The 26,315-nt window shown below is 40.7% G+C and overlaps 8 protein-coding genes across 8 annotated transcripts; 5 read left to right on the forward strand and 3 right to left on the reverse strand.

Annotated features, from left to right (window-relative positions):
* Positions 1-7,509: 7,509 nt before the first annotated feature.
* Positions 7,510-9,086, forward strand: FMAN_07583 (uncharacterized protein; the record flags this gene model as incomplete). Its single annotated transcript, XM_041831224.1, has 6 exons — positions 7,510-7,609; positions 7,673-7,709; positions 7,772-7,868; positions 7,937-8,714; positions 8,765-8,927; positions 8,978-9,086. 6 exons carry the CDS (start codon positions 7,510-7,512, stop codon positions 9,084-9,086), a joined length of 1,284 nt encoding a protein of 427 aa, XP_041681809.1.
* Positions 9,087-10,062: 976 nt separating this feature from the next.
* FMAN_07584 (putative transcription elongation complex subunit (CDC68)) lies at positions 10,063-13,377 on the reverse strand (the record flags this gene model as incomplete). Its single annotated transcript, XM_041831225.1, has 5 exons — positions 10,063-11,168; positions 11,222-12,830; positions 12,882-13,003; positions 13,056-13,140; positions 13,201-13,377. 5 exons carry the CDS (start codon positions 13,375-13,377, stop codon positions 10,063-10,065), a joined length of 3,099 nt encoding a protein of 1,032 aa, XP_041681810.1.
* Positions 13,378-14,707: 1,330 nt separating this feature from the next.
* Positions 14,708-15,387, forward strand: FMAN_07585 (uncharacterized protein; the record flags this gene model as incomplete). The annotated part of the gene is made up of 3 exons (XM_041831226.1): positions 14,708-15,187; positions 15,240-15,285; positions 15,341-15,387. 3 exons carry the CDS (start codon positions 14,708-14,710, stop codon positions 15,385-15,387), a joined length of 573 nt encoding a protein of 190 aa, XP_041681811.1.
* A 515-nt stretch (positions 15,388-15,902) lies between these two features.
* Positions 15,903-16,661, reverse strand: FMAN_07586 (uncharacterized protein; the record flags this gene model as incomplete). Its single annotated transcript, XM_041831227.1, has 1 exon — positions 15,903-16,661. The coding sequence occupies one exon, from the start codon at positions 16,659-16,661 to the stop codon at positions 15,903-15,905; it is 759 nt and encodes a 252-aa protein (XP_041681812.1).
* Positions 16,662-18,154: 1,493 nt separating this feature from the next.
* Positions 18,155-18,943, forward strand: FMAN_07587 (uncharacterized protein; the record flags this gene model as incomplete). The annotated part of the gene is made up of 1 exon (XM_041831228.1): positions 18,155-18,943. One exon carries the CDS (start codon positions 18,155-18,157, stop codon positions 18,941-18,943), a length of 789 nt encoding a protein of 262 aa, XP_041681813.1.
* Positions 18,944-19,183: 240 nt separating this feature from the next.
* Positions 19,184-20,183, reverse strand: FMAN_07588 (uncharacterized protein; the record flags this gene model as incomplete). The annotated part of the gene is made up of 2 exons (XM_041831229.1): positions 19,184-20,096; positions 20,158-20,183. 2 exons carry the CDS (start codon positions 20,181-20,183, stop codon positions 19,184-19,186), a joined length of 939 nt encoding a protein of 312 aa, XP_041681814.1.
* A 1,062-nt stretch (positions 20,184-21,245) lies between these two features.
* On the forward strand, positions 21,246-21,992 carry FMAN_07589 (putative clathrin-associated adaptor complex ap-1 small chain sigma1; the record flags this gene model as incomplete). Its single annotated transcript, XM_041831231.1, has 5 exons — positions 21,246-21,256; positions 21,315-21,348; positions 21,404-21,521; positions 21,574-21,848; positions 21,963-21,992. 5 exons carry the CDS (start codon positions 21,246-21,248, stop codon positions 21,990-21,992), a joined length of 468 nt encoding a protein of 155 aa, XP_041681815.1.
* Positions 21,993-24,157: 2,165 nt separating this feature from the next.
* Positions 24,158-25,220, forward strand: FMAN_07590 (uncharacterized protein; the record flags this gene model as incomplete). The annotated part of the gene is made up of 2 exons (XM_041831232.1): positions 24,158-24,163; positions 24,228-25,220. The coding sequence occupies 2 exons, from the start codon at positions 24,158-24,160 to the stop codon at positions 25,218-25,220; spliced, it is 999 nt and encodes a 332-aa protein (XP_041681816.1).
* Between the last annotated feature and the right edge of the window lie 1,095 nt (positions 25,221-26,315).

Below are 26,315 nucleotides of genomic sequence, written 5' to 3' on the forward strand. Positions count from 1 at the left end.
ACCTTATTAAAATTATTAGTTTTTAGTAAGCTTTTATTAATATTTTATTTACTTATTTTTAAATTCTTTAGTTATAATTTTTAATAATTTTATTACTATATTTTATATTAACTTTTATATAAATATTCTTTAAGAGTTTATCTATAATTTAAAGGTTTAACTAATTAATTAATCTTTTAATAAGATTTTATATTTTTACTATATTTATAATATTTACTATAATCTCTTTTTTTAATATTATATTAGTCTTTTACTAAAGTATTATATTTTCTATATTAATAACTAAAAGAAATATAACTCTTTATATATTTTTCTACCTTAATTATTAGGTTTTTATTAATATTTTATTAGTTTTTTATAAGTACTTTAATGCAATTTAGGCTTATTACTTAATAATTAAATGCCTTTAAAATTATTTTACTAATAAAGATTTTAATTTTATTTAGGTTTAATAGGCCTATACTATAATTAAGTCTTATAGTATAGTTTAATAAGTAATTACTAACTGTATATATAACTCTACCTTTAGTAATAATAATACTTTAGTTATTATAATTTAGTCTTAAGATATTATATCCTTTTAGAACCTTTAGGCACTTTAATGCCTTATTTTTATATATTTTTTATTAAGGTATTTCTAACTTTTTAGCTAATTTATTTTTAAGATAGTATTAAACTTACTTTTAAGGAAGTATTTATTTAAATTATATTTATAATACCTTTTTATATTTATAATATCTTTATTATAACCTGCCTTTATTTAGTAATCTTTTACTTAAATACCTATAAGGATATCTTTATTAAAGGTAAAGAAACTTATAATAAACTCCTATTTACTTTTAAAGTTAAGCTAGTATTTTATACTTTACTTAATAAGTATTTAAATAATCTTATTTTTAATATTTTAATTACCTTTATTAATATTATTTTTATTAATTATTTTAGCTAGGCTATTTCTATTTATTATTAAGGCGCTATTAAGCCTTTTTATACCTTTAAGTAAGTTAATTAAAGGTTTTAGTTTTTTAGTTTTTATTATATAGTTAATATTAATTAAATAAGTATTTATTAAAGCTTTATTTTTTTTATATTTTAATAGTTTTTAAGAGTAATAAATTTAAATTAAATCTTTTAAATATCTATTTTATTATATAACTTAATTTAAAATAATTTTTATTTACTATTTAATTACTATAATTTTAATAAGCCTTAGCTATTTAAGAAAGTTTTAGAATTTCTTATTAATTAGATTTTTAATTAGGCTATTAGCTATTAGTTAAGTTAATAAAGTATATATTATATTTACTATCTTATTTATTACTTTTTATTTTAGCTAATAGTTATAAATTTATATATATTATAGCTTTATATATAGCTTAATTAATTTCTCTTTAATTAATTAAATAGTTTATAAGTTATTATATTAAATAGTTACCTTTAGTAGCTTAATAGGGCCTTATTAAAGGATTTTATCTTTTAGATTAACTTATAATAAGGATATAAACTAGCTTATAAAAATAGCCTTTTTAGCTACCTATAATAAAGTAAGTAATTCTGCCTTTATAGTAAATATTATTATAGTATTTTATTTATTTACTTATTAACTTATTATTTCTTTAAATAGTTATATAATAAAGGCTTATAAGCTTTAATAGTCTATTAAGTTATTAATAAAACTTATATTTAAGGCTATAAGTAACCTATTAATAGTAAAGTTATTATTACTTTTAAATTAAAAGGTTAAATCTTTAATTTAAGTAAAATACTATAATACTTTATTTATTGCCTTATAATATTATAGTTTTAGGTTTTAATTAAATCTTACTAATTAACTAGCTATAAAGGCAATATCTAGCTAAGTTATTACTATAATATATATAATAATACCTACTTTCTATTAATAACTATTTATACTTTTTAGACTTAATAATTTAATATATAGTAATAACTCTTTTTATATTATTAAAATAACTACTTTATATTTTAATAAGGGCTCTAAAAGTAATTATTATATTTTATTAATATATATAGCTTAAAAAAGCTATAGGTAATAGTTTAATCTATCTCTTATAACCTTAATCCCTAAAAACTATTATAAGGTCTTACTTCCTTTAATATAATATATCTCTTATAACTTCTTTATAAAATCTTTTACCTTTTCTTTTTATTCCTTTAGGTAATAAAGAATATAGTTATTTATATAAAAGAAGAATACTATATTGCCTTAAACTTAATAATAGTCTTTACTAAATACTTAATAAAATCCTATATATAATAGACCTCTCTTAAAGTGTTTTTATTATAAGAGAAAGGACCTTTAGAATCTATATAATACCTTTAGTAGCTTAAAGATTATATTAAGTTTTTAATAACCTATTAGTATTTCTATATATATATTTTTATTTAATATTAATTATATAAATATATTAATTATATTATATTAAAATATTTTATAATTAAATCTAATTATAATTACTATTAAAACCTTAAAAGATATTTTAATTAATATAGCTATATATATATTTTAGCTATTTTTTATCTATTAATCTCTTTAGATTATTAATTTTACCTTAATTTTTAGAAATTTTTTATATTTATTTAACTTATAGATATATATTTAATAATATTTAAGTATTTAATAACCCTTTACTATAATTTTAGCTACTTCTATCTATAATTAAGAGAGTTTATAGCTTTTTAAATAAGCTTTTTTTACTTTATAAATTATATCTTAATATAAATAACTCTTTATATTAATATATAAGTTAAAAAGCCTTTTTAGGAGCTTTTAATATATATTAATATAGGGCCCCTTTTTTTTACTTAATATAGAGCTTATCCTATCTCTTTAGGCCTTTTGCTTTTTTATATTAAATTAATTTAAAGGCTAAAGTAAGCTTCTTCCTTTTAATAAGTTTTTAAAGCTAATTAAACTCTTTTAACTCTTATAACCTTAAGTCTTTTATTAGGTATTTATATATATTTTATACTATAATATTCCTATTAGGAATACTATATTAAATAAAATGCAATTTCTTATTTATATTTTAATAAGGGTTTTACTTACTAACTTATTACCTCTTTTTACCTTTAAATTATCTTTTATTATATAAAAGAAACCTAATAGAGGTAATTTTAAAGGTATTAATAATAGCTTAAATCTAAACTAAATATATAGTTTTAATTCCTTACCTGCCTTTATTAAGTTATTAACTTTAAGGTTTTTAAATTCTATATACTTATTAGTAATTTTATTTAATTCTTTATTTATTAAATATATTTACTATAAATTAAGCTAAATTTATTAAAGTAAAATTAATTCTTTAATTTATTTTTTAATTACTATTAGGTCTTTAGCCTTTAGGTTATTTTAAAGGGTTACTATATTTTTATTAAAGTATTAATATTTATTAAAGGTAATATCTTATATTAAAAATACCTTTTTATTTAATAGGTTTTAAATCCTATAGAAATTACTTAATATATATCCTATTAGATATTTAATTTACCTTCTAGAGATTTAATAATATAATTTATTATATTATAGTTATATATCCTTTATAAGTATAAATACTTTATATCTATATACTTTTAGGTATAATAGGTCTGGTTTTACTAACTGCTTAATTATATACTTTAAGTAGAATATTTTATATAGTAACTTATACTATCTCTAAACTAATAGTATATAGTTATAAAGATAAGTAGCTGCCTTTATTAATTTAGGCTAGAGGTATTTTAAAATTTTTATATCTGCCTTTATTACCTTACTTTTTTAAATAATAACTATAGTTACTTTTTTTATATTACTATTTTAAGCCTATATATTTAAAGTAAATAGTTTATATTATATTTCTTACTAAATTATCTTAATATATACTTATAAATAGATTATTATAATTTTATTATTATATTTAATTACCTTTACTTTCTTAAAGTATTATATTTTTATTATATTTAAAAAGCCTTTTAATACTAAAAGAATAATAAGAATTATCTAATTAGTTATATAATAGTCTTAAATAAACCTTAATACTTTATTTATAAATATTTATATTAAACTATAATTTATATATTTTAGTAATATAAAATAAAAGTTAATAGCTATTTAGTCTTTTAAATTTATTACTTAAATTAACTCTTAAAAAATATAATATATTAATTAATAAGCTTTTATTACTTTATATATATTATAATTAATTATAGTTATTTACTATATTTTTATTAAAATCTTTAACTTTATTTATACTTTTTTTATAGATATAGCTAGATATTAAAAAGCCTCTAGCCTTAAGTGGCCTAACTTTAAGTGCTATATTAAGGTATTTCCTTTTAATAGCTTTCTTTTAGTTTATATTATATATATATGCCATTTTAGAGGGATAGGAAATATATTTACTGCTAATCTAGCTTATATTAGTTTTAAATTTTAAGTAAAATGCTTATATTTAAATATTTATTGCCCTTTAATCTTTAAGACCTTATTAAGTTTATTTCTATTTAAATATTATAAATAATTATTTTTTAAGCTTATATTTTATTAAATTCCTTATTTTCTTAACTTAATAAATAATATTAGGTTTATAGCTAATATAATATATAAAGCTATATTATAAAGTTATAATATTTTTAATATACTATTACTTAATTTAAGTTTAATTTATACTTTATTATATCTTTTAATTAAAATCTATATTATACCTAACTAAAAGAAGTCTTTAAAAGGTATTACCTTAAGGTTTTTTATTTACTTTATATCCCTAAATATATATATAGTTACTTTTAAATCTAATAATATACTTTTATTTAAGAGGTAATAGTTAGCTACTATTAGGCCTGCATTTAGTTAAGTAAAGCTAACTAAATATAGTTAGGTAAATCCTTTTAATTTTAGCTTCTTAATTTAATTAGCTATATCTTTTTTATTTTTTTCTATCTTTTTTTATATTTAATTAATAAAAGCCTATATTAGTTTAAATTTAATATAGGCCTTTTTAAGAAATATATAAAAGCAGTTTAATAAGATATACCTTAATCTATAAGCTTTATATTTTCTAGCCTTATTTTTATTAGGCCTTTAATAAAGATATTTTTTTTTTTTTTACTTTTTTTATTTAGGTTTCTTTAAGGTATTTTAGTCTTTATTAACCTCTTTCTCTCTTTTAATTAAAAAAGCTTTATAGCTTACTTTAACTCTTTATATATCTAGCTATAATATTAATACTAACTAAATATTTACTATTATTATATTAATAGATAGGATATTAAATTAAATATAATTTATTTAAATAATATTATAGGCATTTATCTATAATTCTAATAGGGTTAACCTTAAAGCTATAATAAGATTAAAAAACTATTAATCTGCCTCTTTAGCCTCTTATAGGCCTATATTTTAGGCTTTATTAATTAAAGTCTTTTATTACTTAAGCTAATTACTTACTTCTTTATAGGTTATATATCTTTAATATAAAGGTTTTATTAAAACTTCTTTATATATTTAATAAGCTTTCTATTTTTACTTTATTTATATTAAAGAGAACTTATTATAAAGAGATTAAACTTATTTTATTAAAGTATTATTTTCTAAAAAATAATACCTTATAATCCCTTTATTTATTATATTTAATACCTAATTTTAAATAATAAATATCTTTCTCTTTAAGTCCTTATAATTCTTTAGGTATATCTTATATATTACCTTTATTATAGTAACTATTTAATAATCTTTCTCTATAAGGTAAGGTATTTATTAAATCTATATTTTATATTTAGTATAATTTTTATTTAATTTAATAATAAGAGGATAGACTTTCTATATAGCTATTTTTTATATTAAGGAAAATAATACTTTTATAGTAATTACTATATAGATAGCTATAGTACTTTACTATCTTACTATTAATATATTAAGGGATATAGATATAACTACCTTAAAGATAGGCTTATTAAATGCTATTAGGTTAATATAGGCCTATAGATCTTTATTCTTTAATTTAACCTTTAGGGCCTTATATTAGCTTATCTACTTATTATTAAATTTAAGCTTAATTATCTAATTAATTATTATTTTAAATATTTTTAATAAATATTAGGCTTTCCTTTTTAGTTATATTTATAGTAGTTTTTCTTATAAATAAGATTTCTAATTATTAAAAAGCTTATATATTATCTTTCTTTTAAAAGAGAGGAAATTTAATATTTAAATCCCTTAACTTTTAATATCTTATTAGGGTTTTACCTAAATATAAGTAATTATTTTATTCTCCTAATTTAATAATATAAGCCACTAAAAGTAAGGTATAGTGTATAGATAAAAGTCCCAACACAAGGCCAAATTGGCCCCTCTTTTTTATATAATATATAATAAGCTAAATAAGCCATTTATTAAAATATAAAAATATTAATTAAATATATATATAGCTATATTAATAGTAAAAAATATTAAAAAAATTATATAATATTTATAAATATATTTATTTTAAAGTTTAAAAATATAAAAGTTTTTAAAATTAATACTATCTTTTTAAGTCTTATCTATTAACTACTTAAAGTTATAATTATAATAATATATATATAAATATATAATATAATACTTTATAAAACTTAATATATATAAATCTATTATTTAAATACTTTAATTAATTAAATATTTAACTTTTAAAAGTATATAAAAACCAGTAATATTTAAAAATCTTTAAGATTTAAGCTTTTTTATATATATATAAATTAAAATTAAAAGAAACTTAATAAAATATTAATAATAAACTTTTTAAGCTATATTTTAATATTTTTATAAAATATTTATAAAAAGCTTAATTAACTTATATATAGCAAGAAATTAAAAAAGTAATAAATTTTAAATATTTTTATATAACTTTAATTTTTTATTAATAATATTAAATAAATTATTTTAAGAAAAATTAACTTATAATAGTATTATTTAGCTATTTAAAATTATATAAAAATTTATATTTTATATAATAATATTATATTAATAGTTTTATTTATAATTTAAATATTAGGGCTGTTTTTGGGTATGTGTCGGGACTTTTGCCGGCCCACTGTATCTAGGTAGGTATGTTTTAAATCATGTACTAGCAGACGAAGAGACTTCAACTTCTGGTAGAATTATAAGAAATAAATGAAAGCCCATACCTAGTTCAGGGCCTGCCTGCTTCGAAGTCGCCTCAAGCTAAACTCCGTTGCCCTGTAATTGTGAAGTCGCCGACATTTTCCTGCGACCTCTAGGATGTGATCCATAGGAATTTGAAGAACGGGGTGGCGGGCAACAAGGAGCGATAGGTACGTACCTCTTCAAACACACACACGTAAGGCTTCACGAGCCACAGCGCGACCGTTGCAACCATCCATCCTATCCCCGTCAGCTTCATCCATAAGTCGCATCTTTTCCCCCCCTTCACATATCGACTCTCTGTATCGACAAAAAACACCCTCACGTCGCGCAGGAGTAATCGCAGACCATTCGCAAATTCTGACGACGATACAATGGCCGACGAGCAACCCCGTGGCATCGACCACACTGATTCCATCGATTCGAATGATGGTCCGAAGCAGCCGGACAAGAAGAAGAGCCGTCGCCCTGCGAGTGAGTGTGCCTCAGGGATGCGCGCGATGCGGGAGAGAATTCGTATTAATTGATGCCTCGTAGATACTGCCTTTCGACAGCAGCGTCTAAAGGCCTGGCAGTATGTCATAACCTCCCTCCCGTTTACTCAATCGCCCCCTCGATACTGATACCTTGCGACAGGCCCATCCTCACACCAAAGACTGTCCTGCCTCTATTCTTCGCCATCGGCATTATCTTCGCTCCCATCGGCGGTGCTCTTCTATACGCGAGCGCTCAGGTACAACACCCTTGATTCGTCTCGTTAGACTATACCCGCCCAAACCCAATTCTAATGCCCGAGCCTAGGTCCAAGAGATCCGACTCGACTACACCGATTGCATTGAAAAAGCTCCCACCCTTGGCAAGGACGGCGGCGGCTTCAGGGGTATGCCAGGCAGTGCCGTCAGCACCGCATTCAAGAGTTCCAACACTTCAGTGAATGCACAGTGGGCCAAGGAGAGCAACGTCACCGTCAAGCTCGACAACGGCGTCAGCGTCTCGAACCCTCGATGCCATCTCAAGTTCACCATTCCAGAGGAGATGGGCCCGCCCGTTCTCTTCTACTACCACCTTACCAACTTCTACCAGAACCATCGCCGATATGTCCTCTCCTTCGACACCGACCAGCTCAAGGGCCACAAGCGATCTTACAACGACATTCATAACTCGGATTGCACTCCTCTGTATGGCGAGGGCGGCAAGCCTTATTATCCCTGCGGTCTGATCGCCAACTCCATGTTCAACGATACCTTCTCCAGCCCTGTGCTGTCGAACCCTCCCAAGGCCAGTAGCAATGACACGTGGGTATACCACATGCAAAACAACACGGGGATCTCGTGGGACAGCGACAAAGATCTCTACGGCAATACCACGTACAACTACACTGACATCCTCCCGCCTCCCAACTGGCACGATCGCTACCCCAATGGATACACCAAGGACACGCCTCCTCCTAACCTCAAGGAGTGGGAGGCTTTCCAGGTCTGGATGCGGACGGCTGGTCTTCCTACTTTCAGCAAACTGTACCAGCGCAACAACACTCAGGCTATGTGGTCTGGGACCTATGATCTGGTGATTGACTACCGTAAGCCATTGTTTCCTCATGTTGAGCAAGCATATCTAACCCCGATATAGGCTTCCCTACTCTCAAGTACAAGGGCACCAAGTCCGTCATCATTTCTACTCGAACTGTTATTGGAGGACGCAATCCTTTCCTCGGCATTGCCTACGTTGTTGTCGGCGGTGTTTGTATTGTTCTCGGCACCGTGTTTACAGTTACTCATCTCATCCGCCCCAGGTTTGTCCCCTAGTCTGACAGTCGTTGACTTTATGCTAAGTCCATGATAGAAAACTTGGAGATCACACTTATCTCTCGTGGAACAATGCCCCTGGTGTAAAGTCTGGTCCTAGCACTGCCGCCGCTTCGGGTCGCGAACTCCGTCCTGGTGAAGCTTAGACAGCTCGCGACGATTCGCGCGCTCTTCTCGCAGCTCCTACAAGCCCATCTCCGGCGTCTTTCAGATCACCGCCCAATACATCAGGTGGTCTCCTGGTCCCTCCCTGATCTGCGCCGTCCTAGGCCACGTTCACCATCAACGATATGAGTTGTCCAGTACTCAAAGGCTAGTAGATGTCATTCTGAGAGAGTGCCTTTGATCATGTTTGCTTGTCATGTTTCTCCATTATACGTCTCGTCGTGTTTCTGTACGACTACTCCTTTTTGCATTCTCCGACTGTTGCTTTACTTTGGTTTCGGGAGACTTGTATCGTAAAACATTGATCTCTTCTTATACGTGTGCTATGTCGGCCTCGTGTGCCCTTCACCCAGCAGGTACCTGTCCTTTTCAACAAGAAAATATAAGGAAAGGGGAAGGAGGAAGAGCAAGAATTGTGTTGGCTTCGCACTTATCTTTATATGGGCAGGGAGTTTGGGCGCGTTGCGACTCGGGAATAAGGATAGAATGAATTGAATCATCTACATACTCTCGAGTCCAATCACACGATCTGACATTAACAATGGGTTGCATGTTATGCTGTCTCTGAGGCGTGGGTTGACACAGAACAACAATCGTCTAACGCCAAGAAATTACAATGTAAAAGCGCTCAAAATCATGAATTATCTTATTGTGACTGATACAGCTGCCCTTGATCCATCCTGACCATATCGATATTGATATCGATATCGATGAGCGAAAGAACTGTAAAAAAATCCTTACCTCCAGACCAGCTATTTGAGACATGATGTTCTGCAGCCTACATGTCCCCTTGAAGCAACTCGAGGGCCTGTAGCTAAACGTTAAAACCAAGTAGGAAAATTGTATGTTTTTAGTACAAATGGTCAAGCAACCAACCAGCGTCTCCTAATCCTAAGTTCACGCCCAAAAAAAGAAATATCATCTTCTCACCCCGAACCCCAGTCATTATGTCACCGTTTAGCGCTTGCGCTTCTTCTTGCCTCCTCGGTCTTCGTCCTCCATGGCACTCTCGCGATCGCGCTTCTTAGCCTTGCGCTCGAGCTCATCCCAATCCTCACCCTCTTCGTCACTGTCGAGCTCTGCATCTTCATCGTCGTCGCTTGCATTGCTGCCAAAATCGGACCCTTCGTCACTAGATTCAGACTCCTCATCGAATTCATCCTCGTCCATCTCAAAGGCCGATTCTTGCTCAGACTCACCCTCGCCGTCATCATCGTCAGAGTCAGCTTGCAGGAAAGACCAACCACCATCAGCAAAGAACTGGTGGGTGTCTGCAGTGACTGTCTTCATGATAGTTGGCCAGTTGAGGTTAAGGGGACCTTCCGTGTAGGCGATATCGGAGGAGTCGAGCCATTCCTTGACCTGGTCGAGGAACTCGACGGGGATGGTGTTGACGTGGTAAGGGGGTCGTGTAAAATCCTTGAAGACAAAGACCATATCAAAGTTCTTCAGGCCGAACTGAACACGTTCCAGGTGCGCAATCTCAACTTCCTCAATGGTGATGACCATAAAAGGAGGCTCGACAACCTGAATGAGGCAGTCCGTGGTAGGTTGCACAAAGACATTGCTTCGGAATGGCACACCATGGAAACCAAGGTCACGAACAGGCATGTCGACCTCGATACCTTCGTTGCGACCAGCCTCGGCAATCTTCTGAGCAAAGCCTTGGAACAGTCGATCCAGCTCGGCTCTGCGGCGTCGTTCCTCTTGTTCTGCCTCGAACTCATCCTCGTCACCATAACGGTACTTTCGCTTGCGGTTGCCCGTCTCATCGAATTGAATGTCTGTGGCTTCTCGATAGAACTGAACATCCTTCGTCTTCTTCTTGTTGCCGACAATGATCGGGTCCTTGAGATGAATGTGAATGATGACAATCAACTCATGCTGACAAGGTTGGAAAAACAGGTGCTTGACGTTGGAAAATAGTATATCCACTCGGTGTTGTGCATTGAGGGGTGAGATATATCGAATACCGTTCTGGTGAATCTCGACCTTGCCTGGTACTCGCTTGCCTTCCATAGCTGGACGGATGTAGACATTGTCCAACACAGCTGGTCGTCGGTCTGGGTAACGGTTAGCATCCACTGATTCGAAAACATGTTTAGCTTTGACTTACTCCGTATCTCGACGAGTTTGTCCTGCTCGACGACATCCTCCATGTCCTTCTTTTCCTGCTCCTTCTTAACCACATCGCGCTTCATGTTAGAGATCTGAGTTGCTATTTCATTATATCTCTCACCATCAGACGATCGGAAGGTCAAACTTCGGACGAAGTGCGCCGATGCATCTTCGAAGGGCTGGTCATCCTTTCGGCCTACGCCCTGACCAGGCGAGAGGAAATTGATGCGCAGGAATGCCCAATCACCCTCGTCGCTTTTACTCGCGTTCTTGATAGTGTTGATGTGGAAAGGAACAGGGCGGCCCATAATAGGCAAAACGACTGTGTTGTTCTTGATATCAACAACAACCTCGAGGTTCTTGATCTTGCTGGGAAACTGGTTGTCTCTCTTGTAAGACTCGAAACGCTTGAACTTCTTGACTTCACCACCGTTCTGGCCACTCGTGGATTCTGAAAATCTGGCGAGACCCTCTCTTTGCTTCCTCGCTGCAAGTTCCTTCTGATGCTCCCGTCGCTTCTTCTCAAGGTCGTCGTTAGCGACTTGAGTTGTGCGTTCTGAGCGAAGTCTTGTACTTGTGATGTTCTTGGTCGCAACGGCACCAACCCGCGAGTCCTTCTTCTCCTTCTTAGGGGCAGGCTCTGCTTCTTCATCATCCTTGAAGAAGAACGAGTTGGCATCAGCGCTTGTTGGGGCCTCAGCTGTGAACACCACGGGCTCTGCCGAAGTGACTCGAATGGTGTCAGTCAGGACGAGCGCATAGATCTTGCTGTTCTTATCCTGGGGGGACGGGTTCTCGATGTCTTGGAACCCGGTGTTGATGATGAGAGTCATGCCGTCCTTCAGAACCCGCTGGTTCTTGGCGTTGAGAATCAAAGTAGGATCCTTGTTCTCTAATCCAATACCCCAACCAACGTTCTTTAGGAAATGCTTCTCCATATCTGGCTTCTTGCTCTTTATAATGCTGATGGCCCTGCCATAAACCTCTTTCGCTGTCATACCATCACGAATCTCCTTGATGATAGTGTTGTGAATGAGAGTAAGAAGCTTATAGTTGCTCTCCTGAGACTTGTTAGGGTCGACGAGGTAAGTTCGGGCGATGGTAGAACAGTAGGACTTGTATCGAAGCCCCATGGCGGCAATGATGATGTTCGCGTGGAGGTTTTCGTCGTTGGGTTCACCGGCAAATCGAAGGTCGTACTTGCCACCACTCTGGATCGAAGGTCCCAGAATCCAGTCCAGCTGAGCGGGATCGAGGTCCGAGGGGAGTTTGCCTTTGCTAGGCAGCTCAACTGTCTTCCAGAATTGGTTGTCGTCGAGCTTCTTGTCAACCTTGTCGGCGAGTGCGGAGTGTTTGACTTTCTTTTCGGCATCGAGGATGTTGGACATTTCGTCGAGGAAGTAGGGGGTCATCAAGGCAACACAAGCCTTGGAGGCAGTTCGCATGGCTCGGAGTTCGCTCTCGTCCTTTACGGCAAAGGCGTAGGTAGAAAGGGCGGCGGAAATGTCGACCTGGGTCACATCCTTGCACTGGTCGTTGAAGAGCTTCTTCCACTCATCGACGAAGGGTCCTCGGGAGGTGTCTTTGGCAATGGTGCCGACCTTGTTCTGGATCGCATTTGTTAGGACTGAACGAGAATGATTTTTTGACTGACTTACTCCTGCCTCCTTAATCTTATCGGCAAGCTTAATGAAGAGCTTCTCGTTTTCGGCGGCATCCTTGCCTCGCACAAGGACTTCGATTGGGAATCGGCCCCCTTTCAGCTGTTCGAGATGCTTGGCTATAATGGATTTAGTGTGAGTCATTTCGCGCAGGCAGAACTGCGGTCGCACCTTTCTTCGCTGTTGTGAGGATGTACAACGTGTCCAGGGTGAACAACATAAGGGTCGTCGGAAACTCGTATCCAAGAAGCCAGAACTAAGATATTGTTAGTGAATGCATCTCGCATTCGTTTCGAGTCGTCGTGGGATCGCATACGTGAATCGCATTGTTCTTGTGAAATTCGGGGATCTCTTCAACCTTGCCCATCATCACAATGAGGGACTGAGCGCCGTTGAACAAGCCATCCTTGGAGCGCAGGTCATTCTTCCAGGCAGTGACAAAGTGGGAGATGCGCTCCTGGAAGAGCTTGCTGTCAATCTTGATCTCGGCCATCGTTTCTGATGGAATCGTGATCGAGAGTAACAGGGGAAAGCTGAAGGAATAAAGAGCTGATGACGGGAGGTTGCGACGACGCGAGAAAAAGTGAGGTCGCGTTAATGATCCAAGCTGGAGCTCCCTGTCACGTGATGTCCCGCAACGCGTTCCTTGGGTGACTGATGATGCAAGCTACCTAAGGTACCTGCCTGTGGTGAACGGCAGGATAGTACTCCAAGCCGTTAACAGTCCGTGCTTACTTCAGGTCTCTTCGGTCTTTCTTGCAAGCTCTTATTAATTTGCTTCTTTGCGTATGTTAAGAGGGTGCAAACTTCGAGAGCTGAAAGACCGCCAAAACGCAGTTGAGTTGGTGGAGCAACCAAGTCTAAGTCTAGCAATATCTCGAGATGGTGATTCGTGACGATGAACACGAACCCTCCCAAAGACGTGGGCAACTGTGGTTCACTTTCTTGTGCAAATTCACGATGCGCCACAGATGTGTAAGTTCATCTCTTTGAATATAGTCTCAAACTTCAACGCAGCCATTGTCTCGTAACGTCTCTTCTCACCTGAGATCGCATAGCCTTGTAGTCAGTAGTGGAGTAATGCCCATGCTCTTTATTTAAGACGGGATTAATCGAATGCTATATTCCATCATGTTGTTTGTATAGTGTCTTTAATAACATGAGTGAAGAAGATAAAGAGTATTCGAGAACAAGAATAGAGCATACACAGTTATTCTTTGTCGAAACATCAGCTCAGTACATGCTCCTTATCAGGTCACTTTGGATACTCATCAGCAACACATTGAGGTTCGAACAGAGTGCTAGAGCTCTAGAAATTCGATTCATAGTCCTGAACAATTCCAAGCTCAGTAGCCGAGGTTTAGAGGAACCGCCTTTCTACCATGAATGCACCATAATCGAGAACGCGGAATGAATAGCCTGAAATATCCACGACTTACACTCCAATCCTTATATCCAACTTGAAAAGAACATGATCGCGGTATGGAAAACTTCTTTATATTCTATCCGGTAGTTTTCAGGCTTGCTGCTTCTATGCCCGCACAATTTAGACACATCAAACATCAAATGCCGGAATTAACCTCCGTGTGTCGGCGCCGGTTTTCGGGAAGTGGAGTCGGGAGTTGCGATTCAAACCCGACCCCGCGCATGCCCGGGTGAACATATAACCAAACGCGAATGTCATACCTCTCACGTAACTTTTCTCACAACTTGTTTTCTCAACCTCATTTACTCCGTAACTTATAAGACACGCAGTTTCCCTCTCGTAACATTATCTCTAAACGCTCTTGTATCCATATCAACTTACACCATAATCTGCCATCATGCGGGTTCCTTACGTATCCAACCCTCCTGAGACCAAGTCCGAGGAGCATGCCGCCATTGTAAAGCGCATAGAAGAGCGCCGCGCCCCTCGACCTCTCCAGTCTCTGGATCTGGCTCTTCTTCACTCCCCTCACGTTGCTGATGGCTGGAACTCATTCCTCGGCGCTGTTCGTACCAAGACCTCTTTAAGCGACGACATTCGAGAGCTTGCAATTTCACGTATTGCTGTGTGCAACAAGGCCTGGTACGAATGGAAACACCATGCGCCGCTAGCTGTCAAGGGCGGTGTATCCGAGGCTGGGCTTGAGGCTATCAAGGGTGAGGAACTTGGTGAGCGGCCTGCTGAGCTATCAGAGAAGCAATGGGCTGTGCTGCTGTACACGGATGAAATGACGAGGAACGTTCAGGTCAAGGATGAGACCTTTGATCGTCTGCGGGAGTATTTCAACGAACAAGAAATTGTGGAAATCACAGCCACGGTAAGACAGTCCCTTGTCCCTCTAGTCATCAAAGTCATCCTGACGCCAACAGGTTGCATGCTACAACTGTGTAAGCCGTTTCTTGGTGGCGCTTGACGGTAAGTCAAAGTCATAAATTCATCCCCTGTCTAACTAGAACTAACAATGCTACAGTCGGGGAGAGAAATGGTACGGGTCCCGAAGCTATCTCGGGTCATTGATAGACAGCTGTGTCCTGCCAATTTCCAGGAGTAGCAGCAAATTAAAAAAGAAGAAGCAGGTCTTTATCACGAATAGTGATTCATAAGACCAAAAACAAACAGAGTGTTAGAATAATACAAAAGCAACCGTGCTAAGGAAATACCACGACTTAAGGCCGCGGGAAAGGGGTATCATCCCATCTACAGAAGTGAAGTGAAACTAAGAAACCAAACTCCTCATGAAATAAGCCCCCGAGGCCCCATCTTCGCTAAACCAACCCGTCGTTAATCGTTGCTCATTCAACCATGCCTCCTGTGGTCGTGGTGAGTGTCCGCTGTCATGCTGGACTATGCTGTTTTGTTAACATGTTGGCGACCACCTGGCCGCACTAAGAACGCCGTGTAATGAGGATCGTGTAATGTCCGTGCTGTATCGTCGCACTTGACAACCTGTAAGAGTTATGCCGTGTCGCTGTAACCAGAAACCAAAACGAAAAGAAAACCTTGAAGTCTAGGACCAAACCGATGCTTCAAGATCACGGCGACTTGGAATATGACCTCGACATTGCGCGCTCAATTGAAGCATGACGCTGATGCATTTTAGGCGATGTTTGTAGTTCCTGAACAACTCCAGCCCAGCCCTTACGGCTGGGTTTTGGCACGGGCTCCGGGTGGTTAACGAGAGCCTGGGTGGTCAAACTGCGCAAGGGAGGACGGTTGATGATACCCTCCATTAAGCCTCTAGGAAGAGAAGGACGGGTTGGTGTTTTGAAAACCGGTGATTTTTCCAGATCCCTTGCCGTAGGTAGAGGGGGCGGCGGCGGCGCAGAGAGCTTCTCATGGGTAGTGGTGCTTGTTTGTGATGCGACGACGCCCATATAAACGACAAGGAAGCGCATACGTAGCATATCGAGTCTACGAACCCGATCCTCTAACCTCGATCGCTTCGACGCCCACAGCAGCCTGGCGGAAGTCTTTAGCTTGGTGGTGTCCTCCTCGATCACCACACCATTGATATCCTCGCGCAAATCATCACCCGTCTTCTGAATCTCCCTTAGGAGCCGTGTCAAGCGTATCTTATCATCAAGGCGCTGCACCTTTGCGACGTCACGATCATAGCTCTCGTTCTCCTGTACAGAAAAGTCGGCAGTGTCAAGAAATGTTGCAATTTCGAGCGGCGCCGCTTGGTACGCGGCCGTGTAAGAGGAGATGGTCTGGACTAGGACGATGAGGGATAGGATGACAGCGATCAGAATGAGGATAATAGTCCACTGGAGCAGATTGAACTCGGCCATGGTTGAGCAGAGCGTCTTGATGGCGAGTCGAGGCGGAGGGTGAAGCTATCGCGCATGGTCCTTGGGGAGTTGTGTGTTTGTGGGAGAGAAAGGGGACAGAAGGGGAAGAGGCGCACACAATATGCAGGTGAAAGGCAAGGGGACATGAGCGATGACGACGGGAAGAACAAGCGCAAGCGTAGCCAGATCCAACAACCCCAACAATCATGCCGTACAGTAGATACTGTATCTTAACCTATCTAGGAGAACCTGCGCGTTTATGTGCGCTCTAACTAATAACTAACAGAGGCACCTAATTTCTAGGCTCATACACAAGCCGAGCTTCCATATTCGTGCTGGACCACTTGGTGCAGATGGCTGGGGATCAAGCAGAACCCCTCCCCCCTGCAGGCGCATCTGCAACTAACGATAGCCCATAGAGACAGGGCAGGGTATTCAAGTCAGTCAGTCATCACATGGTCATGGTCATGGCCAGTCCAGTGGGATGGGATGCGCGACTTGATGGCGTTGTAATTGTCTGACTGATACTACTTTGCATGGCCCATAAGTATGGGTAAGCGTGAGGTGCCGTGATGATGATATACGCGGAAGTGCCGGGCGGAAGAAACGGTCAAGACGGTATCTGGTGATGCTGACTGATGGAGGTTAACACAAAACCTAGGTACTCAAAGAACGATGCGTGGCCATCGCAGCTTGTTAATGTCATAGTTTAAGAGGATGCACCACGAACCTGCTCAAGATTGGCAGTATCCAAAAACTAATGCTGCGCTGCCGAACCGTCCAGCGGGTTTTTACATTGCATTGGCGGATGGATTGCATTCCGAGTGGGTTCATCTGCAGGTTGAGTATCACCATCGGTTGGATGTGACCAATTCTCGCAGGACACTAGTGTCTTAGATCCTCAGAGCGCCTAAGCCCATGAAAGCATGGATATCGAGGTCTGGAATTAGGGTTAGGGGAAGGGTAGCACCTTGGTGGATCAGTTTAGGGCTTAAGGAGGAGAAAGAGAGCTGAAAGACATTAATTTGTTGAGGTGAAAGTTATGAAAGACATCTAGTACAGTGCCTATGTATTGGGTATTTGAACAATGCGTTCCCCGGCGATTCAAGTTTATGGAGGGGTAAAGAGAAGTTGGCTGGGTTGACGTTGTTGTCATAAGTTGGAATAAACTTGATTCGTTACTTACTGAAGGCTTTAGCCGCTGTCAGATTGGCACCCAGTAAAAAGTTCTCGGGCCGTTGAAGGCGTGAGCGAAGTGGTGCCAATGGAATCATGCATTCCTCTTCTCTTCTCTCCTCTCCTCTCCCTTGTCCCTTAGGCAAGGTTCTGACATCCCACTGACTTCATCGATGCCATGTACCTGCGCCAGTCTTGCAGCTTATCACAATCATCGGATCTTTCTCCACTGATATCGCCTGTTTCTGCATTCTCTGTTACCACCCTCGTCCTCCAGCTCCCAAGAACCCTCAACAATATTACAAACCTACCTACTCATGGCGACGAATACAGCGACGGTGACGGCTGACCCCGCGCCGCAAGCGCACCAGTTTCCCCTCCCAAAGATCCTCGAATACCCCGCGTCGACCCCGCCAATCCTTATCACCCAAGGTGCCGAGGGTCGCCTCTACAAAACCACTTACCTATTACGCGATATTCCCTGCGCCCTCAAGTATCGCCCTCCTAAGCCCTGGCGTCACCCGATTCTTGATCAGCGGCTCACCAAGCACCGTATCCTTTCAGAAGCTCGTATTCTTGCAAAGTGTCGCCGCGATGGGGTCCGTGTACCAGCTGTGTATGCTGTGGACGAATCTGCTGGGTGGTTGATGCTGGAATGGATACCCGGAGGCCCTGTCCGAAAGAGCATCAATGAGCGGCTCGGAAATAGAACTGAAGGGATAGAGAGCGATGTTGAGCTGAAGGACCTCATGCGAAAAATCGGTACTGCTATTGGCAACATGCACAAAATCGGCATCGTCCATGGTGACTTGACCACAAGCAACATGATGTTGCAGCCCCCAGCTAACCCCCAAGACGGTAATTCCTTACATGGGGGGTTGGTTATTATCGATCTGGGTCTTGCGAGTGGAAGTATTTCAGACGAAGACCGGGCAGTTGATCTCTACGTTCTGGAGAGAGCATTTGGTAGCACACATCCAAGAGCAGAGTGCCTCTTTCCAGAGGTGCTCGAGGCCTATGGCCAGACCTTCAAGCAGGCCGAGATTGTTCTCAAGAAGCTAGAAGACGTGCGGATGAGAGGCCGCAAACGAAGCATGCTTGGGTAAACAAAAAGAAAAACAGAAAAGCCGTCTTGCAGCCAATTTCCCTACCATAGTGTCTAAACTCCGTGTATCTGATGCTCGCTGTTTTGCCAAACAAAAACCAAATGGACAAATGATGCTACTACATTCCATCTTATGTGGCTTGGAGATCCAATATGCCAGAAACCCAATGGTTCATCATCTCTTCCTTTTTCTCTTTCTTTGTCTTTCCTCTCTTTCCCGGCCGACAAGGAACTTGTCCAACTATGGTGCCACCAGCTCCGCTCCAGCAAAATATCCCTTATTCTCTATGACGCCTCGATCCTGTACGAATGCCGTGTATCGCACTACCCATTCGGGGACAATCTCTCCAGTCAAACCCGTACCGCTGTTGCCGGGATCGGCAAGAAGACCTGCGCCCTTCGGCCCGTAGCTAAGGAGTTCTCGAAGAGTGCCGTGCGGAAGAATATCGATACAGTCGTTGTGAACATGCAATTCCACGCCTTCTTGGTCGGCTAGCTTTTTCAGCGGGGGTGGGACATCGCAGCAGTTTCGCAGATTGATCTGGTCGATAACGGGCCGGACGCTCGCACGCTTGATGAAAGCGCCAAGTTTCTCGCTGCCAAACTCGGCCACAGCGAGACGCTTCACGAGGCCTTGCTTGTGCAGGCCCTCGAACACCTTCCAAGTCGCAAGCTCCTCTTCAAGGTTCCCCTGTTGGGCATTGGTCTTGTCCGCCTCCCATTCGCAGTTTCCTTCGAACGAAATGCCAGGAAAAGATACAATTAAGAGGTCGATGGTTTGAATGCCGAGTTCTCTCCGGACCAAGTCCAGAGCCTCTTTGACATGTTGTTCCCCAGCAGCTACTGACATACCCGGGAGAACAAAAAACTTGACAGTGATCTCATACTGACTGGGTTCCTCTTGGAGGCCAGCGGCATTCCAATTAATGCGAGGAACGTATAGCGCATCGCCTTCTTGTTCGGTCCAGAGGTCGACGACTGTGTGCTTGCCTTTGGCCGTGTCGCCGTTCGTGAAGCCGTTTGTTTCTTGCGCATCGATCGCATAATCGCGCTGAGCTTCGGTGATGTTGTCACGCAGGGAATTGACGAGTTCGAGGTTGGATCTGCTGTTGCCGGGTTTACGGATAATGGAGGGGCCCGCCAACATGACATTGCTGCCGAGAGGGGTTTTGTAAGCATCCATGAAAACTGCAGAGAAGTGAGATAGATACATACGCAGTAGATAGAATAAGTCTCGTCATGGTGAAATTATGAAGATACGAGAGAGATAGTCCCAACAAACAAATGAGAAGAGAATGGTTTGAGGAGAGACTTTTAGTAGACAAGAGGGAAATTTTTCGCCGTCGGGGTCCTCGAGGCGTAAACTCGGACACGCCAGTATTAAACCTGCAGACCAAAATACCTAGTCTATCCCATGGCGCGCCCACTGCTGAAATACGTGGGGTAAAGCAGATAGCTTAGTAATGTCTAATCATTTGAGGTCAGAGTTATTAATCACAAGCGAAGTTTGAGGTTTGTGTAATGATTCTACTGTATTTATGTTTGTCATGGCTGCAAATACCGCATCATTGCTACGGGACAGAACTGAGTGGGAGGCTGGCTCTGAATGGCCATGAACGGTTTGGGACCTGACATCAGTAGGGGCGTATAGTCGCGTGCTTGACAAGTGAGATGGTCAAATGATGACAGTGCCCATTACCATTTCTTTCACGTTGAGGTCGGAGATTCTTTTATCATTCTCTGTGTACGTGGGGTAACGGGTTCAAGTATTTACCAACCTTACTTAGGTAGGTACTAGTTAGAAGGTAGAGTAAGGTGTGTCGGCACTATGGCCTCCTTGTCACCGTTGAATATGCAGAAGCATGTAGTGGGTGCCAATCACAATGACATTGACTGGTTCAATTACTCTGATAACTTCTTTATTGGAGACAGGATCATAATATACTATGCAACTCCAGAGAGAATACCTACTACCTAGTACGTAGGTAAGGTTGCCAATTCGCCTTAACTTTAGGTACCTAGCTTATCTGTGCTAACCTTAGATGGCGTCTGGCGCTCAGTGTAGCCACCCACTGAAGTGACCGGGGGGTCCAGACCTAGCCCAGTAGGCGGATTGGCTGGAGCCTGGACCACCTTACCTCACTCACTTCATCATTGGGTTTGTCGGCCTGAGCCAACTCGTCACCAACCCGCCAAAATTGCTTCCGTGTCCACCTTGAAGCCAGAATTGCTTCCTCCGTCATCTTTCGAAACCTCACCCTGCCTTTTATCTGTACGCCTCCAAGCAGGCTCGATAGACCATCATGGCCATTCAGTATGCTTCTCCGTGGCATACCTACTTTTTCTGCCTGCTGACCGAGAGCTAACTACAGATATCTCATTCTCCTATCCCGTCAGGGCAAAGTGGTGTGTCTTGGTTGCTCACATGCGCAGCTTCAACAGCACTGACTAGTCATGACAGCGTCTTGCCAAATGGTTCACAACACTCTCCCCCAAGGACAAGGCCAAGATCGTCAAGGATGTATCTCAGCTTGTGCTCGCTCGAAGAACGCGCATGTGCAACTTTCTAGAATATAAGGGTCAGTTTCCTAACCCCTTTGTTTTGATAGCCTTGAGCTAACCAGCATGTAGATACAAAGATTGTCTATCGCCGATATGCATCACTCTTCTTCATCGCCGGATGCTCCTCCGAAGATAACGAGCTGATCACCCTCGAAATTATCCACCGATATGTCGAGCAGATGGACAAGTACTACGGCAACGTTTGCGAGCTCGACATCATCTTCTCTTTCACCAAGGCATACTATATCCTCGACGAAATCCTCCTCGCCGGCGAGCTGCAGGAAACGAGCAAAAAGAATGTTCTTCGCTGCATCGGCCAGCAGGACTCCCTTGAAGATATGGAGGTAAGTCATGACCAGCTTGATAAACTATGAAGTTTTGTGATAGCCCGGCAACCTACACCCACCCACTCACCCGCCAAATCGTCGCAAGACAGCTAACGCCAAGCCTCCAACAAGGTCGAGGACGAGGTCACAAAGATCATGTAAACCTCCTCGACGACCTTTTAATTGCTACCCAACATCAATTCGACACCGCTCCCGAAGCGTCGGATTGAGGCGATCGATCAATACCTACCAAGCGTTTTCATACGAGTTGCAGTATATTTACTGGCCGAGAATTAACTTTGGTTCAACAGGCCGACGAACAAGTATTGACGTCGCTCAAGGAGTCAGGAATTCTGTAATGGGAAAGTCTCAGGCGGCTGAGCATCTCTTCGATGGGAAGAGAGGACACGCATGTTTACATCGTGGGAATAGGCGCAGATGGTGTTTTGGGAGTCTCGGACCGTGTTGGTCTTGTTTTGTAGATCTTTGACGGTGGAAAACCACCTTCTTTCGTATCAAGAGATGAGGCCTGTGGGCAATGGTGTTGCGACAGCTACGACGGGCAGCGCAGAGAGATTGTCTCCGGTCCTCGACCCGGTATTGGTCAAACGTCGACGCAACATTGAGAGGAGAGCGAGCCTTGAACAACAGCAATGATCGTCATGAGAGGCTGTATTCCACTGAAAGTAGTCAGGCCTGGCACGTTGGGCCACCTCCTGTGCTTATCGAAGCCGAAATCAGCCGCACTGCTCAGTCGCAACACCTCGGCCCACAACTGGAATCAAGAGAAAACGATTGACCTCATATGCTTGTTTCTGTTTCTTGTTTCTCCAATTTCCAACTGACGTTAGACGGTGACTGAAGATGATTCTGGCCCATCCATCAAAGGGGATGGGCCATTTCATCCTAGGGGTCGACTGAAGCGCGTGGTTTCGGAGTTCAGCCCCATTCGCTATCGCTGATCAATCGCGTGGAGTTGCCGCCAGGGCATTCCCCCTATTACGATACGCCAAACTTACACATTCGGGTCTTCGAACAACGGATCGTAATTAAGGACATGTGCGAAACGATTGGATTGTAAGTTGGCACTGAAGAATTGATCAAAACAGAGTCCCTGAGGTTTGTCTCATGAGAGCCAAAGAATGAAGCATGAGGCTTACAGGGGGCCTATTGGCTCCCGTTAATATCCATGGCTTAACTGGCAGTACCGAGAACTGGCTCGATCCCCGGAATTCTTCAACATTGGCCGGACCAGGGCCGGGACCGGTCCAAGCTCACGCCAACTCAACTCAGCTCTCAGCAAAAGTGACTGATTTTGAGATCCCGTGGCTGGCTGCAGCAAAGGATCACACCAGACTTGAGTGGACTCAAATGTCTTTGTTTGACGAGAACGCAACGCAACCGAGACACAGAGTTACCGTTCATCCGCTAACCTCAGACAGCCCAACAGGCCATCCTATTCTACTCCAACCATTCTATCCCGAAGCCGGTCAATTCCATCCACTCAAAGCCTATCCATCCATATCCATCCTTTCGATTGCGGCCCCTCAATCAGTCATTCTGTGTTTCCTTGGTCTCATAAACTAACCAGGTTCCTGCCTTATCTATTTGCTTATTGCTTATTCACATAGATGTATTCACCAACTCAACCTCAACCTCAACCCTGTTACTTGCTTATCTCTATCCAAAATCCCCCCCTTTCATCATCATTTGAATCGACCAGGCTCTCGGCAATCTCCTATTCAATCTTGATCTGATCAGTGCCTATTATTATCTCCCGTCATCGCCAACCAATCTCTTTTTTATCTCCGGTCTTTTAGATTCTCAGGGTCCTTGCTGGCTGCACTGTATCTCCCAACTTTACAGTAACGAATCTGCCGCCGATTACTCCGTCCAGGGCATTAGAAATTACCACCGCGATTTAAGTTCCTGGCCTCGCCCCTCCCGAACTGTACCTGCTCCTGACCCGGCGATCGTTAATTCCCGACTTCCTTCCGCCTACTTTCAATCATCCTCACCCCGACACTATTATCCCCCTCTTTCTCCTCAATCATCAATACCCCATATCATCGCATTATCGATTGTCGCAACCAATTTCGACATCGTGTTTTATGACATCGGCCATCGTACGCTTACCGCCATCTTTCCCATATCGCGACAACTGTCACCTTCCCGACTCCGGCCCACCGCGACTCCACGCTGACGCAATCTGTTCCCTTGACTGCTCCCTCAATCAGTCAGTCGCATCACGCATTTACGGCCCAGCGCATCAACACCGCGACATTCCCACCACAGAATCGGCCTCAGAGTGCTCTTCAGCTTCCAAGATGAAGGTAAGCAGCCCCAGGACTCCGCGGAGGAACCCCTCATCCGACACATGCTAACGCGCGCATGCAGTATCTACCAGTACAAGACTTCGAAGCGGTGACGAGCGCGCTGAACTTCAACACACCCGACTGTAGCGTGACCGGCGGATGCGATCTCTACACAACGAAATCAACGGGTTCTGACAAGAAACTCTACAAGAACATCGACAACGATCTGAATTCGCAACATGAAGCCCTTCTCAAGCTCGGCGCCAGCCTATCACCGCCTGAGCGCGCTCATATGCTTGCTACATCACCGAGCATGCAGCTGTTTTCACACTCAAGTGCTTTCGGCCCCTTGTCTGAGCTCTCGAGTCGCAAGACATTTGCATACCTCATCGCGACGCTGAATGCGAGTCACCCACACTACGATTTCTCTCATGTCCTTCGACCCAACGACTTCAAACGAGAGCGAAACCTGCGTCGCGTCATGGTGAACCTCGATTCAATTCTTCAAAACGTAAGACCTAACTTCGAGCCCAAATCTCTCGGTTCCTCGCTAGGCAGTGAGACAACCTCGATATGGGGCCCCCAATGCTGGTCATTGATCGACAAGGAGATGCACCTCAACGAGTGTACTATTTTCAGCTACAACCCCGAGAGCGACCCCTTTGAAGAAGATGAGAGTGCAATCTGGGCTTCACATTACTTCTTCTTCAACCGCACCTTGAAAAGAGTGGCATATCTTTACGTCCGCGTTGTGCCAGTTATCTCGTCTCATAGCCCAACTCTCCGACCCACAAATCTGGCCAGGAACCACAGCAACCAACGGGATCTCGCATCAGCTGGTGCGCAGAAACGCGCCAACTACTGGCTTGGTGATCAAGACGCCGAGTTAGTGCCATATAATGAGGACGACGAGGAGCTCATTGACGACGGTCTTTTTTGGAATCGTGGAGAGAACGGAGATCTCGTTGCCTATTCAGATGAAGACTTCGACGAGGATATCGAGGATATGGATATGCTCGACAGCAGTCCTGACAGGTCCATGAGCGATGATGTCGCCGGCCGTATGGAGATCTAGGGTTGATTCGATCCAAATCGTCATGATAGATCGGTTCTTCAAGAAACAGCCTCTTCGGTTCGAAACCGAGCATCAACCGTATTTCTCTGAAATCATTATTTGCTGCATTATTTCAACATTCAACACTATCCTAATCTCAACTAGGGTTGCTCGATACCAACAAATCGAGACAAACGAAGCTGAATAGCAAACTACTGTTGCTTCGCCTTTTTGTATTTTGCGAGCATTTTTACGTTATGCTCTTTTCTTTCGACATGCCATTTGCTTAGTATGAAAGTGTGAGGCCCGGTTAGGCTTCTGGTCGGTGAGAGCGGCTGGAATTCCGCGACATGAGGCGTTTCTGGGTCCGCTTGTCAACCTGCTATTCCTGGAGATGGTTGCAGGTTCTCTGTTGTAATTACTGCATCTTTTTTTTTTCATCTATCTCTGCTTTCTTTTTCAAGCACTGTTATTCTACATCCTTTAACCTGGGTTTGGCTTTGGCTGCTTTTGATTGGAATACCGCCTGACACGGCTATGCCTGGATGTATGATGAGAAATCGTGGCTCGGTGTCGGTGTCGTCTCGTTTGGGAACGGCATGGGATGATAGTTGGCGCTAGCGGCATGGGAACTCGGGTGAGAGTAACGACCTGGTTTTATGGTGATGATGTACATGATGGGTTGAGGGATGCATGCCATGGGCTAGTCAGGCTGGTAATTGCTTTGACACGATGTTGCGAATTCATGATTTCAAATTCCCAATGGCTTTACTCATCAGTACTGGATAAGCACCTTGGTTGAAAGTGATCACTGTTTCCTCGACCTTGAGTTCAGTCGAGAGCAAGTCTATGCGTAGGGACACACGTGTAGCCGGGATGACGCAAACAGCTGTAGGATTCATTTGTTACGCAGGCACAGTCAAGCATTCAAATTTGGCTTGAACTGTCTTTGACATGACTTTATCGTTGAGCGTGGGGCCGGGTGTGTCTTGGGTATATGCCAACGATATTCAAATACATCTTGATTCCTGCAGCGGCCGCTGCCATCTTCCATGGAACTTTGAAATTAGCCGGCCGTTCAGACACTTGAGCATGCCACAAAGTTGATACATGGAC

This window comes from Fusarium mangiferae (assembly GCF_900044065.1).
Source record: "Fusarium mangiferae strain MRC7560 genome assembly, contig: FMAN_scaffold005, whole genome shotgun sequence".
Lineage (NCBI taxonomy): Eukaryota > Fungi > Ascomycota > Sordariomycetes > Hypocreales > Nectriaceae > Fusarium > Fusarium mangiferae.